Source organism: Sinocyclocheilus anshuiensis, unplaced genomic scaffold (genome assembly GCF_001515605.1).
Source record: "Sinocyclocheilus anshuiensis isolate Anshui unplaced genomic scaffold, SAMN03320099.WGS_v1.1 scaffold190, whole genome shotgun sequence".
Taxonomy (NCBI): Eukaryota; Metazoa; Chordata; class Actinopteri; order Cypriniformes; family Cyprinidae; genus Sinocyclocheilus; species Sinocyclocheilus anshuiensis.
In genome coordinates this window covers 1047324-1065888 of record NW_015547663.1, presented here as the reverse complement: position 1 = coordinate 1065888, position 18565 = coordinate 1047324, and the positions used below count along the sequence as shown (strand labels likewise).

At 37.7% G+C, this 18565-nt stretch overlaps 1 protein-coding gene across 4 annotated transcripts in view; it reads right to left on the bottom strand.

The window, feature by feature from the left end:
• gpam (glycerol-3-phosphate acyltransferase, mitochondrial) overlaps nucleotides 1–18384 on the bottom strand; it is a 27669-nt gene extending 9285 nt beyond the window's left edge. The window contains exons 1-13 of one of the 4 annotated variants that reach the window (XM_016504790.1): nucleotides 18202–18384; nucleotides 9906–10037; nucleotides 9112–9231; nucleotides 8956–9029; nucleotides 8150–8263; nucleotides 7895–8044; nucleotides 5706–5805; nucleotides 5036–5172; nucleotides 4818–4917; nucleotides 3045–3257; nucleotides 1063–1176; nucleotides 894–979; nucleotides 663–778 (exon numbers count right to left, since the gene is read on the bottom strand). In XM_016504790.1, the coding sequence (XP_016360276.1) occupies nucleotides 663–778; nucleotides 894–979; nucleotides 1063–1176; nucleotides 3045–3257; nucleotides 4818–4917; nucleotides 5036–5172; nucleotides 5706–5805; nucleotides 7895–8044; nucleotides 8150–8263; nucleotides 8956–9029; nucleotides 9112–9231; nucleotides 9906–10004 (1423 nt within the window). In that variant the 5' untranslated portion in view covers nucleotides 10005–10037; nucleotides 18202–18384. Of the gene's footprint in view, nucleotides 1–662; nucleotides 779–893; nucleotides 980–1062; nucleotides 1177–3044; nucleotides 3258–4817; nucleotides 4918–5035; nucleotides 5173–5705; nucleotides 5806–7894; nucleotides 8045–8149; nucleotides 8264–8382; nucleotides 8407–8955; nucleotides 9030–9111; nucleotides 9232–9905; nucleotides 10038–10552; nucleotides 10759–17451; nucleotides 17678–18201 lie in introns of those variants that run through there. The other 3 variants (XM_016504791.1, XM_016504792.1, XM_016504794.1) reach the window with 3 other exon arrangements.
• Nucleotides 18385–18565: the final 181 nt, after the last annotated feature.

Below are 18565 nucleotides of genomic sequence, written 5' to 3'. Positions count from 1 at the left end.
ATATATATATATACATACACGCCGCGTGCATAATTATTAGGCACGTTGATATTCTGATTATATTTTTTCCCAAGCACATTTTACCAATTCCAAACCACATCAATCTTAATAACTACTATTGATTTTGTATTTAATCATTTATAAGTGATATATAATTGTCCATGAAGACTGGAAGTGGAAAAACTCCTTATATTCAGGTGTGCAGAATTACTAGGCATGTTTTCTTTTACAGATAAAATGTGCCATTGACTGCGCTGTGTGTCTAGGTATTCCTAAAGAAATGGAGAAGAAAGATCCAGACATCAGGGGAGAGATCCGCTATGTATTCAACTTTGTTAAATTCACTCACTAGTTGTTTGAGAAGAGGCTTTGGTTTTCTTTGGCAATTATGATGTTAGAAAGAGACTTTTTGCATCTTTTTGATCTGAACAATGAGCCCATGTATTCAGAGTTTTATTTTGTATGTCAGTGATTCTGTAGGCCATGATATACAAGCAAGTTTTCCAGACAGGTGAGAGATGAGCAGCACTGCCATTTTTCATTTTACAATTGCTGACCCCACATAAACAGCGATTTTACCCAATCCACCACCGTCAATGCTTCAAAAATCACCCACTGCCTAAGAAACTATTCATGTATCATTGCCTTTTAAGTGCCCTTACTGAAGAGAACGTGCTTGGCCAGGTTAGCGATGACCTGCCTCCTCCAGGGCTCATCTGACAGGTCTCTAGAATTCACATGATCCTCATCTTCTCCATTAAAAACAGCCTGATCAGGTCTGCAAAGAAAAAACATAATTGAACATAATCCCATTAGCCACATACATCTTTCTACATACTAATAAACAGCAGTCCACATGATTATGTTGGTTGCTGGCAGTCTAAAGGCCATACTGTGCAGCGACGATGGTGGGGAGAAGGATCTGCTCCAGCGTGAGAGAGGTCTGGAGATGGCGACTGCGCTGTGTGTCTAGGTATTCCTAAAGAAATGGAGAAGAAAGATCCAGACATCAGGGGAGAGATCCGCTATGTATTCAGTCAAGATCAGATGAGCTCCTCTGACCTTAAGGGAGAAGGGCTGTGTGAAATCCACACGCACACAGCCGTAATTCTTCCGGAGCATCCTGAACACGCCACAGGCAATTCCCCATAGACTCTCATTCTTCTTAGGTTTGCCCTGAAGTGAGGAGAACAGCGGGAACATTAAGCAAAGACCGATGATAGAATTTGAATAGAATAATAAAAAAAAACATGGTAACACTTTAGTATAGGGACCCATTCTCACTATTAACTAGATGCTTATTAGTGAAAAAGTGATGTGACATGTGGCCAAGTATGGTGACCCATACTTGGAATTAGTGCTCTGCATTTAACCCATCCAAAGTGCACACACACAGCAGTGAACACACACACACCATGAACACACACCCGGGAGCAGTGGGCAGTCATTTATGCTGCGGCGCCCTGGGAGCAGTTGGGGGTTCGGTGCCTTGCTCAAGGGCACCTCAGTCGTGGTATTGAAGGTGGGAGAGAGCGCCGTACATTCACTCCCCCCACCTACAATCCCTGCCGGTACGAGACTCGAACCCGCAACCTTTGGATTACGAGTCCGACTCTCTAACCATTAGGCCACGACTTCCCTTAGCATGCCTATTATTACATATTGGCTGTTTATTAGTACTTATACAGCCATATTCTGCATGCATGACCATATTCTACATCCCTAATCCTACCCAATACCTAAACTTAACAACTACATTACTAACTATTAATAAACAGCCAATTAGGAGGTTATTTAGGGCAAAAGTCGTATTTAATGGTTTGTTAATAGCGAGACTTGGAGCTCAAAATAAAATGTGACCAAGAACATTTGGCAGTGAACACAAATACAACAGTTTTTAGTTAAAAGGTGCATAGCATGAACATAGGCTTTTCCTTTAATGTATTATGTAGACTAGAGTTGCACAAAACATCACAATTATATCAGTTATATTTGAAAATTTAGACGTGAACACTACTTTACACCAATTTTTATTACTATATTAGTAATAATAAAAACAGTAATGACTATCATTACTATTATTATATAAAAAATTCAACAATTAAAAAAAAAAAACCTGTGTGTGTTCCATGTTCCATAAAAGATTTTTTTTAAATTTAGTCTTTATATAATTAAAGGGGTCATATGATGCGATTTCAATTGTTCCTTTCTCTTTGGAGTGTTACAAGCTCTTAGTGCATAAAGAAGATCTGTAAAGTTGCAAAGACTAAAGCCCCAAATCCAAAGCGATATTCTTTATAAAAGTTAAGAGTCAACTACGCCTACCTAAAACGGCTCGTTCTAACACGCCCCCACATGTCTACGTCACGATGTGGGAAGATTTGCCCAAATGTTCACGCAAAGAAAGGCGGCATAACTTTATTCTCGCTGTATTATTGTTGCTGCCGCTGCCATGTCGTGAAGGCGCTGTGTTTTGTTGTGAAAGCGAAACTACTTTGATTGGCCTTCCAAAAGAGGACGAGATCCGCTTCGTCATGCCTGGAGCTGATCCGTGCTGGTCGCTGAGGAAATACAGTAGCGCTTGTTGTTTGTCATTTCTCCGATCACAAATGCAGACATGGTTTTATGTTTACACGGCGCGATGCAACACGTAAAAAGACAGTATAAGTCATTATAATCCGTAATTATGTCCCCACTGGATGCAACAAATGCCTAGTTTTTAATGGGTTTTAATGTTTTTGTCTCGACATGGGCATCATATGACCCCTTTAATCATTAAATTATGCTAAAATAAAAATAACAATCTTTTATGGAACACAAAAAGTTAGCTACATAAAAATTGGGGGAAAAAAAAAAAAACTGCCATCAACCAATCTTTTATGGAACACAAAACATTTTTTAAGTTTTGATATAATATACAATTCTATATAATATAATATAATATATAATTCTATGGGTCAGAGTGTCTGTTTTTGATTCAAGAAACTTTGAGTGACAATATGAGTGAACTTAATATCAACTTCCTGTTGGATATCCCCACATACCAGCTGCTCGCTGTTGTAGTTTCCCTCTATAATGCGGTCATAAGAGATGCCTACAGGCATGATCAGAACATCAGGGATGCTGTTGGCACAGAGTACGTCAACCACGATTGAGAGCATGCCCGCACGTGCTGGAGATGGCTTCCCGCTGCGAGAGCGTGTGCCCTCTAAATACACCTCCAAAAACTGCTGCTGCCGCAACAACTCTTCCGTGTACTGAAATTGAGAGGGAAACAGAAGAATAACCCACCACGAATATTACAATCCTTAAGATCCATGACCCTCCCTTTGCAAATTCCCTGTAATTAAAGCAGCCCATTGTGGTAATGTGGTGCTCAACAGGAGACAGCATGAATAATGCAGGAGTAATCCATCAGCTTCCTGTGACAGCCACCTCTAATCACAAGTCTCTCTACAGTCTCTGCAATGACAATCACCATGTCACTTTAACAAAAGCACTACAGCAGACCATATTACAGCTGCTCCAGTTTCCTGTCGCTCACAAGATAATATCCTACCTAGGGCTGCCCATCGACTAAAGATTTTTCTGGTCGACTAGTAGACGTTCATTTTAAGCGATTAGTCAACTAAACGCACGTTTATATTAATAAACTTAATAAACAGGATAAATATAATTAATGAGCCTTTAATTGCCTATAGCCTATCAGCGCTCAATCGCACGCATAAAGTACACCGGCAGAAATAATGATTATGAATGCGTCAGGAAAAAAAAACAGCAAGACGACTGCCTTAACTTTATAATAATCCATTGATACGTGTTTTCTGTATTTTCTGCAGTGGACGTGCACATTTCATACAGATTACATAATCTAAAAGTATTTATTTTCCATTTGAATTAGTTCTTTTAAAAGTAGACATTTTCTATAGATATATTTTTCATATCTGTAAGGCAAACACAGAGTTATGGTTACATTTTTTTTTTACGCGCTCAAGTTCACAGAGACCTAGACGGCAGAAAGCGCACCCTCTTTGCTTTTATTATTTTACAAAGCACAATGTTTTGTTATGTTTGTTGTGAGTGCACACAAATGAAAGTAGACCTTTTACACATTTGAAAGATGTATTACTCTTATCTCTATGAGCAAAAATGATGGAATTCAAAAATGTTCAGCTTCCACACTCTGCACAAACACTTGAATAGCGCAGATTTTTCTAGGTTCATGTTAGAGGGAGCAGCTACGTAATGTTGCTGCTACTTACATGTTTCAGATGGTAAGCCACATTTTAGGTTAATGATCGTAATGAAAGTTTGCGTGTCCTGACCAATGTACTGTAATTATCACACAGACCAGCTGTTAATAATCTGTCCGTCACGGACTGCATGACTTCGCCACTTCCTGTGGAATCTTTTTTTCTGCGATTAAGTGAAATTTTGATCGACTAAGGTCTTCTGGTCGACTATTAGGGGGCAGCCCTAATCCTACCACACCCAGCTACTACTTGCACACTTTTTTTTATTTGCAAAGTAGCCAAACTGAAACTCCAAGCCATTTTCTCTGAAATAGAGAGCAAGTACCAGAGGTTTGACCCAAAATTTTTGAACAGTAATGTATGTGCACTTATAGTAAGAGCGGAGGAGTTGGTTCCTCTGAAGGTTTTTTCCCTTCACTACCTAAAATCTTCGGTAGTTTCCTTGCCATGTTTTCACTGTGGGCTTTAGGATGTTAAGGTACAACTTGCTGTAAATCTGCTTTGAAACTTTAAAACATAACACCACTATGCAAATATGTTGATCTGAAATCTCTGTGGACTTACTGCATGTAACAGTGATCTGTATAACACATCCTTCTTCCCGTCTGAAGTCTCATCCAGTTTACGACGAATAAAAAATCCTCCGAGTTTCCGTATTAGAGTGCTGAGGAAGTACAACGTATACATACCAGTGTTATATTCAAATATCAGTTTGCCTGTCTATTGTCGAAATACTATACATCTTAAAAAAAATGAATGACAAGATCATCATGACTTTGTACCTTAAGATGGGGATGTTAAGGTTGTTGCCGGCTGCGATGTGAGGGGCTTTGATGTTGTGACAGAACAGGATGAAGGTGATGAGCAGGTAGTCTATGTGGGACTTGTGAACAGGAAGGAAGACCAGGGGAACATTGTACTGGAAGACACACAATAAAATGTTTGTTATACTTCAAGATAACTCTATAAATCTACACCTGTAATTGTCCACCCATTATATTACATTAAATATACATAAAAAAGGTGGTGGATAGACATTGCTTGTTAATGAACTGTTTATTTGTGTATCTTGTAATAAGTGAGTTTGTCAACTGATGGTTTTATCTGTGGCTGTTTTGGGAGTAGTTACAATATGTGTGGTAGTGCAGATAAGAAGAAATGCCCATATTGGGCGGGATGTAGTAGGGCTGGACGATATGGCCAAAATTTATATCACGATATAATACATTCATATAAAACACCCGCGCCGTGTTATGATTTTGAAACGTGCAGTGCTCATGTTTATTCAACGAAGTCAAATGGCACAAATAAATAAATGTATGGGAAACTGGTAATGTATATCGAAATATCGGAAATGTGTTTAAAAATCATATCACCGTTATTGAAAAAAATAATATCGCGATACATATTGATATTGAATTATTGTCCAGCCCTAGGATGTAGATGTCTGACCTCAGATGCAGCTTTCTTCACCATCTCCAGCTGACCTTTATGGATCTGAATGCTCCAGAAGAATCCATTAAACAATTTCAACAACACCCATCCTGTTAATCTAAAAGAGACAAAGAGAAAGAGAAGATCTAGGATTTGTTTCTAATATATAATATACAAATCTGTATTATTTAAAGGGCACCTACTATGCAAAATCCACTTTTACATGGTGTTTGGACATAAATGTGTGTTGGCAGTGTGTGAACACAACCACCCTACAATGATAAAAATCCACCCACTCCTCATTTTGTCTCACTAGGCCTGCCATTTTGATTCTCACGCAGTGTGACGTCACATTGAGAAGGGCCGGGCTACGGGGGTTGATTGACAGCTCTGCATTGCTATAGTTTCCGCCCTCAGCGGTTGTACGCTGTCCTCCATTTTCTCTGCGCTCGAGCAGCTGTAACGTCAACATCTTGCAAGCAATCCCAATGCTCTGTGTTTGCATGTAAGAATGAACATAAGAGTTCTCATTTTCTCCCAACATCTGAGCTGCTGAGGACGCAGTGGATTACTTTCATTTTTCAAGGTAATGCGCCTCGAAATCTATCTAAATACGTTTATCACTCCAGACTCCTTTGTGAATGTCATGTTGTTATAGTGCTTAGTGTTTTAACCGTATTTGTGTGCGTACATTAAGTATATTTTTTTAACTGATCAGCGGCGCACTTGTGAGATTAGTTTGCGCCGTTCGTAGCGCGGCTCAGTCAATTGGTCATCAGCACGGCGCGAGCTCTGGAACATCGCGCTGTTTCGTTCCACTTTCAGTGCATTTGACTTCCCATATGTACGGCTGAACACCGGTTCTCTCGCTCTCAGTTATGTTGCTTCTACCGGCTGTTTATTGCTGTAGATATGCAACGAAGAGAGACGTATACGTGACGCCCTCTTCTGGAGACGGGGCGGGAATATGCAGCTCATTTGCATTTAAAGCGATACACTCCAAAACAGCTCTTTTTTAGACACACCCCAAAAATGACATTTTCCAGCTGTTATAATAAATGATCTGTTGGGTATTTTGGGCTGAAACTTCTGGGGACACCCAAGACCAATATTACATCTTGTAAAAAGGGGCATAATGGGTGCCCTTTAAAACATAATTTAAAATATAAAGTAAGATTTTTTTTATTTTAATTTAGTATTTTAAATTAATACTTTGATTCAGCAAAGACACATTAAATTGATCAACAGTGACAGTAAAGATTTTTACACTGTTACAAAAAATTCTATTTTGAAATAAATATTTTGAACTTTCAAATGAATCCTGAAAAAATGTATCATGGTTTCCACAGAAATATTAAGTAGCACATTTGTTTTCAACATCGATATTAATAAGAAAACTTCTTGAGCACCAATTAGCATATTAAAATGATTTCTGAAAAATAATTAGCATATTAAAATGATTTCTGAATAGGGTTGGTTATCGTTTGAATTTTATCGATTCCGATTCTGCTTATCGATTCCTAATTCCGATTCCAAAAAGATAAAAAAATCCATTAAACAAATTAAGTCAAATATTTAGATGTCAAACATATTTATTCTGTTTTATGTCTATGGTTTTATAAAAAAAATACCACAGAAAAAAACAACTAGACTAACATAAATTTCAAACATTAAATTGTTAAAGACAAGTAAACAAATTAATTAGCAATAGCATAAATAAATAAAACTGAACAAATGTCAGGTACAGAAATTGAAATCAAAAGTTCTCGATACCCAACCCTATTTCTGAAAAATAATTAGCATATTAAAATGATTTCTGAAGAATAATTAGCATATTAAAATTATTTCATGTGACACTGACAACTGGAATAATGGCTGCTGAATTTAAAAAAAAAATTAAACTTTGCCATTACATAAATAAATTACATTTTAATATATAATAAAATATAAAACTATTCTTTTAAGTTGTAATAATATTTCACAATATTACCGTTTCACTTCATTTTTGATCAAATAAATGCAGCCTCGGTGGGCATAGGAGACATTAAAAAGTACTTTACTACCCCCAAAATTTTAAACAATATTATAATAGTAATAGAATTGAGTTACTCCATAATTACTATATAAAAAAGTAAATTTGCATTTAGATTCATCGGTTGAAGTTTTCCTTGTGTAAAATGTAGCTTTTCATTATATGAAAACTGTACCTGATGAAGGCAGGTGAGATGTTGGCAACCATTTCCTGCAGGAATCCTCTGGCCTTTCGCCTAACTTTACTGACAGCTTTAGAATCCACTCCAGACTCTGCATCTGTGCTGGCACCCTCGGATGCTACCTCCACGATAGCACTTTCCAGCCTACAGCAACAACACTCACAGTCAATCTGCACGCTATGATGCATTCCTGCTGCTTAGAAACAGACTTTACATTGCACTTGTTCCTTGCTTTTAAACACTTGGTACCTGCTGTTGTTAAGCACATTCTCCACCACATTGCGAGCAAACATGTCTTTCCGGACATCTCTCTCCAAGACAAACAGCACATAACTCAGTCTCCGTGCAAGCCAACCTCTGTGTCTGCAGTATACAAAATACATGATAGCCGAGTATGGAACGTATTAAAGAGTATTAATGTATAGTATATTTAACTTAAAGGAATATTTAAACAAAAAATTAAGAATTCTGTCATTATTTACCAACTCATTCTCATGTTGCTCCTTCTATAGAACATGAAATTAGATAAAATCATGAAAAACCTTCTTAATGATTTGTTTCTGAATCAGACTGATTTGATTGACTCAATAATTCTGTTTCAACAGTTCTCTTTTTTTGTGCAATTTTTAGAGCCATTTGGTAGAATCCTTCGTGCTGATAGGCAATATCAAATTATTCCTGCTGTATTACGCACTGTCCACTTCCTCCCCTGATTGGCAGTACCAGCTCAGACCACCTTTGGTCCTTGTCATGTGATCTAGGTACATAATATCCCCTGACAAATAGTGTTAATAATTTATTTCCTGACTTTCCACTCCTCACAGAAACCTACAACCTTCCATTTGACACTTGAATGTAAACACACGGCGGGTCATTTGGGAAACTACATCTGCCCAGCTATGGTATTAATGGCGTATCACAAACTAAACTAGGTTAATGAATTATACTATACAGCAAGCAACTAAGCAATGTGAGTATTCTTATGATAAATAATTAGGAAAGTGGTCATGTATTCATAGCCATCAGGTCTATAGCCAAAAGAGGTTGATGTTTACCTTGTGTGTGTTTCATTGATGTAAATCACATTACGGAGCCCTAGTGAAGGGATGCTGGGATTGAACAACCTCTCCTGGAACACATAACTGTAGTAACTACAGATGTTTCTTACACATGTGCATTCGGTCAATATGCCAAAGCTTCAACAAACTAACCTGACTCAGGGGTGTGCAAGAGTGACAGCATCTTCCAACAAATGGTCTCTTCCTGTTCAGCAGACCCTCCTTCCATGTGGTGGTCACAGAACGAAGGACAGACGGGCTGGAGCTTCTGTCCTACATGACAAATACAATGTTTATTGTACAAAAGATCACTGCAACAAGATAAATCGTATTAACCTAACCTTCCAAAAACGTTCCATTTGTTGACATTAGTTATGTATTAGGTATCATGAACTAACAATTAACAATTTTTACAGCAAGTATTAATCTAGGTTAATGCTATTTCTTTATATATTTCATTAATTTAAACAAATTGAATTGTAAAAAATAAATATATAAAAAAATAATAATAATTACAGTCGTTGAGGTAAGTAAATAAATAAATACATAGGAGGAAAGAAAGAACGAACGCCCGAAAGAAAGAAATTGTTTTTGTTTTGTTCTGCGTGGTTCCTTACTGGCCCAAGTCAAAATAACCTACACCACTTAAATCTCAATAATATTTTAATCCTTGGTGTGTTTCAAATCCCTCCTTCACTGCAGGTCTATGGGATTTTGGTTTGTTTTATTGTCAATGAGGTTATAAATGTAGGTGTGATCACAAGATCATAAACTACCCTCAACAGGCCTCATTATTTGAGGTATCATTCAAGTCTGTAGCACAAACAGCACAGGACAAGTTACACACTGAGGTTTAATACTTAAGGTTAAGGGTTTGTTAAAATCTTTCAAGCATAAGCAACAACAGTCATGCTTTCTTTAGTGTGCCCTAGTTTCTCCATACTCACCTGGTCTTCACAGGGATGCTTCAGACAACCACTTCCTGCGTCAGGATTATTGGCCAGGAGAATGTTATCTGGACCCCCCAGAACCATGCGGACATCCATCACCTCTCTTCAAACCACACATCAACAACAAAACTGTGGGAAGGAAAGAAAAACAGAGAATAAGCAGAGGACCATTGCCGCCCTCTGTGATGTAGCTCAAAGCACGGACAAGCTCTGGTTACAGCTTTTCACAATAGATCACCGCAGCCAGCAAAATATTCCACAGAAAGCTAGAATGTGAAACCATTGTGTCTTCTATTCTACACGGCACCTCCAGCTCAGCTGCAGCTGAATACCAGGAATGTTAGATGATGCGTTTCAGCCAATCACAGCAAACAAATAAGGTTCGCCAAACCTGCTGCGGTGGTTTCAGGTGAGCTGATCATTCTGACAAAGATTTCAGGTAGAACGGCAACAAAACAAGCAGAGCTTGTTCAAAGATCAGTGCATAATGGCTCAGTCTACATTCCTGATCTTCGCCGCCTTGGGATAAAGAAATCCGACAGGCTTGACAACAGCTCAAAACACACGAGACACCGTCAGCTAACCTCACGGTTGCCAAAACCGAGCGCACGTGCGACGTAAGAAGACACGGCCACTCTTCTTACCTCTGCATCTCGATCATAATGTCCTGGGTGACCTGCGGCTACATAATCTCTTGTTTTTATCTGCTGATTTGCTGACCCATGGATGAGAGCGTCTACTCTCCGGTGTTATGTTAAAGCGCTACAGCCTTCCGCCTGCGGAAAACACGCTGAAATAAAAAGGGGCTGATGAAGCACACAATATATTGCAGCTGTTCAGGTCAGAGGTAAACTCGAAGGGTGGTAGTCACTAGGGCGGTCACGATTATGAAATTTGGCTGACGATTAATTGTCTAAAAATAGTCACGGTTATTGTGATAAATTGTCTGTTTTAGGGCTTTGGCGATTATGACGATTATGCCAATTATCACGATTAATTGTCTGTTTTTATGGCTTTCATTATATAGTTGACTAATTTAAGGGTTCAGTAAATAATTATGATGTTATCTTTTAATCTTTTCAAGTTATTATTTTGCAGTGTAAGATTACATAGAGTATTCCAAAATCTAAGAATTGGCCAATACCGATCCAACACCAGCACTATTTTTTTTCTACACCACTACAAAATATCAATACTGTGCTTGTGGAACTAATGGTCCCTCGTTTAAACCCTTTGTTAAACGCAATCCACTAAATACTCACTTCCTCATTAGAGAAAAACTACATTTGAATAAAAATATATAAGCTATGAAATTAAACTAGCTGACTGTATAATTTAGCAGCAAAAACAATATCTTGAAAAAAAAAATCTTTGGTGCACATTATACAATTTAAACATGTTTATTCTGTTAACTATTTGTATTCTTACAAAATACATTCATGAATATAAGATAGAAATCATGAGAAAAAGAAAGGCTTCTAATAATTTTTCTGTTTGTGTGTTCTCCATGGTGACCCTTTCTGGGTGGTTCCACAGCTTGTGCTTCTGAAGACGCACCTTGGTGGCAAACACAGCCTCACAGTACGGGCATCTGTGACTCAGCTTCTCTGCTATGGTCGCCTGAACGCCACACAAACAGACACACACAAAGACAGGTCAAGTTCCACAGGTCTCAGATCTAAGCAAAAAAAAAGATAGTGGGTCTTTACAAAGTTTCATTTGACTAATTGTTACAGCTGATGGCAACTTTACTTAAAGGCACAGTATGTAAGTTTTCACCGCTAGAGGGCGCATATTCAAAACAAACAAAGAAACAAAGGTAAAAATATATAAAGGCAAAAATATATAAGCTATGAAATTAAACTAGCTGACTGTATAATTTAGCAGCAAAAACAATATCTTGAAAAAAAAAATCTTTGGTGCACATTATACAAATTAAACATGTTTATTCTGTTAACTATTTGTATTCTTACAAAATGCACTCATGAATATAAGATAGAAATCATGAGAAAAAGAAAGGCTTCTAATAATTTTTCTGTTTGTGATAATTCCTTCCTTCCTTAATCTTAAAGTATTATAATGGGAATATATCATCTTGGAGAGAGAGTTTTACCGTGCTGACTGTCATAACTGAACGTGACGTGCTGTTTGAATGCTGAGCGGAGAATAACTGACAGCTGCAGCAAACCTAAATTCTGTCCCTCACATTAAGATATGGAATGGCTTCAGATGATGTAGTGCAGGGCTCCAGACTGGGACCATTTTTTCTGCCTGTGCGAGTAAATTTTGTGTGCGGTCGCACTGGAGCAACCACCGTGTTGGTCAACTCATAAGCGCTGCAATTTCTGTTGCATATGAGCATCAATATTGCCACATCAAACGGCAAACGAAACTGAAAGCATAACGAAACAACACTTAGAGAGTATACTCGCCACGTCAGCACGAGCGCGCAGCTGCGCGCAACAAAAATGACGCGCATATTGAGGAAACGATGGATGGTTTTCAAGCGAAAGTCAAGTAAAAGACCGCTTCTTAAACCAGAGAAGGTGAACATGCTGGATTCTTGTGGGGGGAAAAAACATGCAAGCACTGTCACCGTTAGTTTTACTTTTCTTTTTGTTTTCATTTTTGAAAAGCTTGTCATTTTTGCTGTTTACCTCACATTACGCTATGGAGGCTCTCTTTTATTTATTTGATTCCTCAGTGTTTGCTAAACGTTCTGTAATTTATTAGTCGGTATATAATACAGCATGTGGTGTGTGCCATGCCTCATCTTATTCGTTTTTGTTAAACGTTTTGTAAGCTAGTTTGTCATTGTATCTTACTGATTTATTGTTGTTGTGCTTTTTAATTAAGAATAACAATGAATCCATCTTTTGTTTTAGTCTTAAAAAATGAAAGGTGTGTAGATGTATGCAAGCAAAACAGTGACAACAAGATCGCGAATTCGTAAGTGAAAGCATCCGAAGCCCACAAAATTCAAATCACAAATAATACTACTGATGATAAAGAACGGGTTGAATGAAACCACTTTCGTTTCCAGATAACTATAAACTATGATAAAAGTTCATCAGCATGCATTGCATAATCCCATGTTGTAGCGCAAAAAAATTTAAATAAATAAATATTGCGACCAAATCATGTGCTTGTGCGACCAGCTGAGAAAGTTAGTAGAAAAAGAGCGACCAGTGGGAAGAATGAGTCTGGAGCCCTGTATAGGCTATACAGTGCATGAAAAGCAAACTGGTGCTCTTCTGTTTCTTTTGGTGTATGACTCCCCCTTGTCTCGTATAAAAAGCACAATAATTGCGGTTGTCTGAAACAACCGCGGTTAGATCAAATAATCGCGATTAGACGGTTATTTAATTATCGCGACAGGCCTAGTAGTCACAGCAAACCCAAACGGTGCCTGTGCTCCTGCAAAGCAATATATTTATGGAAGATGAGCTGTGGAAAAAAGCTTGTGCCAAATTGAGGGTGCAGAATGTACCCTTTGAAAACCACATGAGAGATCTTGCACATGCATAAGAAAGCTATTTGAAACTTACATATGTCTATCTTTTTAACTAACAATTGGTTGTGCCATAAAAGCACAAGGCGAGATGGAGGAACTTCATAAATTATCGAAAAATTAGACATGAAGTTTAAAGGCTCTGACTTTCATTTCCTCTTGTGGTCAAACACAGTTTACAGTTGTCTCTATTATTATGGGTTCTTCTTATTTCCTCTGTGACTGCACTTCTTCAAAACACTCCATCAGCAGCACACACGGGCATTACAGAAACCGCAGTGGGACCGTTTAGTCCATTTCTAGAATACACTGAGGCCATATTCTTGATGTTTTTCTTGAATCTTTTGTGCGTCATGGGTAGAAAAAAAGGGATCAAGATTTTGTTTTGATTATTGCTATAGTGCAATAGGTCAAAATGGCAATGGCTACAATAGCAATTATATGCATGCTCTACTTCATTATGCGTATATGCAGATCTTTATTTGGCATCTAACAGAATATGCATCTAGATTTTCACAATTTATTAAACATGAGTGGTGAAAGGTGTTCACTTGCAATTTTAAACGGCAACTGCAAGAAAAACATCAGAATAGTGAAAAAAAAAAATCACAATTAGCTTTTTGGAAAACAAAAACAATTTGGAGATGTAAAATCAGAATTGAGAGGAAAAAGGCTGAATTATAAGATATTATGTGTATAAAATTATGTGGTGGAAAAAGAGCTTACATGCAAATCAAAGAGCCCACACCAACAGAAAAAAATCTGTTAATAAAACTGACCGATAATTATTTTAATGTTATGGCTGATAATTGATAAATGGCTGATGTTAAAATAAAAAATAAAAATATATCTTTTAAGTGCTATATGTGAATTTGTGTGTCACAAAATTTGGATAATGTAAAATATGAAAAATAGATAATCATTTAGAAATTTGTTAGATTCAACAAACATTTAACTATTAAATTACAAGCGTTTGTTATATTCATTTTAATTGAGCATTAGATGACAGCAAAGTAATCTAAGTGTAAAAATAGCAGAAATGAGCATGCACAATTGATTATCTAATAGACTGTTAAAAATAATAACCAATAAACAACAATTTTTGAAAATTGCAATATCAGCCTGTAACTGATATAATACTGACTATATATATTGCGCCTGTCTGGGCATAACTGTGCCTTAAAGATATTACCTTCCAAAACATCTGAATGTCCCATAAAATGTGGTTACCAACTGCTTGAAAACTCATCGTTTAATATTCCATATACTTATACGTTTAATATAATATACTTTAATCACTTTTGCCTATAGTTCTTGATTGACACAGTAATGTAATTAAGAGGACTCAATCACATGCTTTCATTAGGGTGGAAGTGGGTCAGCAGAAGAGTGGGTCTTTGCATGAATGACTGGAGCAAACCAAGCTGGCAGGAGGGAGGGAGGAAAAGATGGGCTAATCTCTTCTACAATGAATAACAACCCCAAGCAAGACGCAGAGCACATGCTGAACGAGCCTGGGGAGAAAGAGACAGAGAGAGGTGTACGGCGAGCCACAACGCAGCTGCTAAATGAGAGTTCATTGAACTCTGGAAGCCCTGCCTGCATTGCCTGATGTGATCTACACCAATAGGCGACCAGAACAGAACACTGATGAGAAAGGAGAAAAGACAACCACATTTTCTGAGAAAGTGTGGCTGGATGTCAAATCCCACAGAGAGGAGACCTGCTCAAAGAGACAATGTGAATAATAGCCCTGGACTGGCTGTGAAACTTTTAAAAGTTGCTGAATGGGCCCTGTCTGAAAATAATGCTGTATGATCTACATTTTTAAAGCAATCCTTCACTACTTTAAAATGTCAAACCGACCCTATAAATCATATTTGCCAAATTAGGTTACCTACTATGTACCATACTAGAGCTATGCATCTTACTGTTTTCATTGTGGATTAGAGCATTTTCCTTTACAGTTGGTTATGGAGTAAAAAACGGTCATCTACACTGTCAACAAACACACACTCCATGTCAATGGTGCTGTAAGCCAGAGTAGCTGCCACTAGCTTTTAAACATAATCGAATTTGATGGGTAAATCCACCAGCAATGCAGGGCAGTGGGTTAATCTGTCCCGCAATCTGTTCATCTGAACTATAAAACAAGAAGAAAAAAGAACAAGCACATGCGCACACACAAGGCAATGACAATCCACCATTACTGTATATTGAAATAATACATATTTCAACCGAACCATAACAACATTCCATAACAAACCTACATTATTCAGAAGTTTAAGTATTAATTTGTTAATGAGTAATCAAAAAGACAGGTTGTGGAATTTATTAAACTAGCAGGAAGGATTAGCCATTACAAAATAATGAAAAACTTGATAACTTGGGTAATATAGTTCGATTTAATGGAATATCAGATAAAGTCAGGGAATATCAGATTGACGTAAAAAAAACAACAACAAAAAATAGAAGTAGGCCAGGGAGTTGGATATGCATTGGTTATTGATTGGATTTTCAGATGTGGCACTCAAAAATGGAGTAAATGGAATAAAATGTCTCCTCCGCGTCACTCTGGTGCCATTTTGGAGAATATCCACTGAACATAAACCGCGTATGCTATTCTGTCAGCTGCGTCACGTGGATACGTTAATGATATTACGCAGCGCCTGAAAATAGTCCCCAGCTAGGTAACTTCCAATAAGCCTATTTTCAGGCGCTGCGTAATATCATTGCGCCTGCTGCACCCATGGTACGGCAGCAAAGTTCCTTGATTATTACGCCGGAATGAGAGTATAGTTCCTAGCCATATCGGCCTAGAAAATCGCAACTTTTCATTTTCCGTCGGTCTTAGTACACGATGTAACTACAGAAGAGTCAAGTTTTAAATAGGAAAAATATAGAAACTCTTTGGTCATTTTTGAGCGAGATGCTAACGGTCTAATCAGATTCAATTATCTATGCTAAGCTACAGCTAAAAGTGCTACCGCCAGACCCGGAGATCGGTTGAATGGATTCGAAAACGGTAAAACTCAACTGTTTAACTCTAGGGGAGTTGGAAAATTAGCCTATTTTCAAAAATAGTGTCGTGTTCCTTTAAGCGGACTAAATTAGACGTCCAGCATTCATCACTCACGAGAGAGAAGTCTGTCGTTTTCACCAGAAGATCCAGTTATGACATTCTGATTAAACATAACAAGGTCAACAAATTTTTAATTGTTCACAAGATCTACAGTATAACATGCATTTAGAAAACTGATTTTTTTGTTTCATTTCATGCTTTAAGTGTCACACTTAAATTAAACAAATTAATTTAGAAATTAGTCAAAATAAAATTAAAATAAAAGATAGAATGCATAACATTATTAGTCTTTTAGTTTCAGTAGGATAAGCTTCATAATATTTAATTAATGTAATAATGTGCATTTATTTAAAGTAGTATACATACTAAATTTGCAATTTAAATGTTATTTAGCATTTTTCGGTTACATAATTTTGTTTCTTTCCATGAGAGCGACTAGAAACGGTACATTTCAACTGAATGCACTATGGAGAAGGGCTATTATTAATAGTTTTATCAGCATGCACAAATCATCAAATAAAACTGGTAAGACCAAACGTCAATATAATGGTACTGTCAACATGCAAGATGCATGTCCCCTTTTAAAGATCAGAGGATAAACATCATGTTGTTGTGACATCTAATAGATGCGTTTACCCATGATCTAACAAAAAATGAACCTAGCATTAAAAATATCTAGAGTTTAAAGAAATATCTGTATCTCCATCTATATTGTGATTTTGGCCTGTCCCACTAACAACATTTCGGTTCCAGTTGCATTAATCGAAGTGAAAGCTTCCATTCAGGTGCAGATTTTATTATGCAGTTCATTTTTCAGTTTACATTAATATTACCTTTTTTCAGTATACATTGTCTATTTAATTTTGATGTGTATTTAATGTTAACTGCAGAAAAAAAACACAAGATGGTATAAATGACAAACCCTATGAAAAATAAATAAAATAGCTCACATAATTTTCTGTCTGACCTCCTAAAGTTTGATCATCGCCATCTTCTGAAGGTTAAGCACCTTTCACTGACCATTTGTTAAAAAATACTTAATATGTAAGAGTTCCATGCCCTATGTTGTACCGTATTCGCGCCTTGAACGCCGTTTATGAATGCACGCGTCTCTCGCTACTGTAGCTGCATGCTAGTCTGAGGTGCGTTTCCCAAAAGCATCGTTAGCTAACTATGGTGGTTCGTTCCATTGAACTCTATTGGTAACGACGGAACTTGCGACCATTGTTGCTTTTGGGAAACGCACCCCTGACTGACTGCCTTTAACTGAATCTTTGTCAACTCAACCACGTTGGGCTCGAGCAAACTGCCAAGAACAGTCTTATCTCTTGAGCCGCATGCAGAGTCAGGACGTTTCGACCTGAAAGCACTGCATTTGCAAACACTGCAACTGTAAACGGTGTGTTTTAAATAAAACGACGGGGTTAACGTTAAACAGTTAACGTTACTAAAGGTTTTTATGTGAAATTCATTTAAGACAGATAACGGTACTGACTGTAAGCGGTCAACCCCAAAAATACCATACATTTTAATTTAGATTTACAGTAATTTGGTTTTGCCGGTTCGCTGCATTGGGCTCATTGAGCTGCCCCTTTCCCTTATGCTAGCTTGCTAACCAACCCATGCGCCCACCTTCATTGTGCATCAAAACGAAACGGAATCCGCGGACAAAACGTGGTATGCAACGAGGAATGTTTTACCTCAAGAAAATGCCTTTGTTGCGCCATCACTGATGAATTTGACGTCTTTTGCGTACTGGAAACCGGCACTCGTCCTTGAAACTGCCCACAACGCAACCTATGGCCAGCACTGTGACTGCACTTGAGGTGAAAGCTGTATTGACAGCTGAGCTGCCAAACGCTGTCATGGCAGTGCTGTAATTCTGGGTAGAGCCACTAAGGGTCATAGTTAGATCGATTGTGAGAAAAGGTCAGACCCACTTATTTATAGATCAGTGGTCAGACCCAGCTAGAGGTTGTGATGGTGTGGTTACTTGAAGAGGGAAGTTGCTATGTACATTTACGTAAATTGTCAAGTATAGCGCGCGCCTTGCACCTTGCAAAA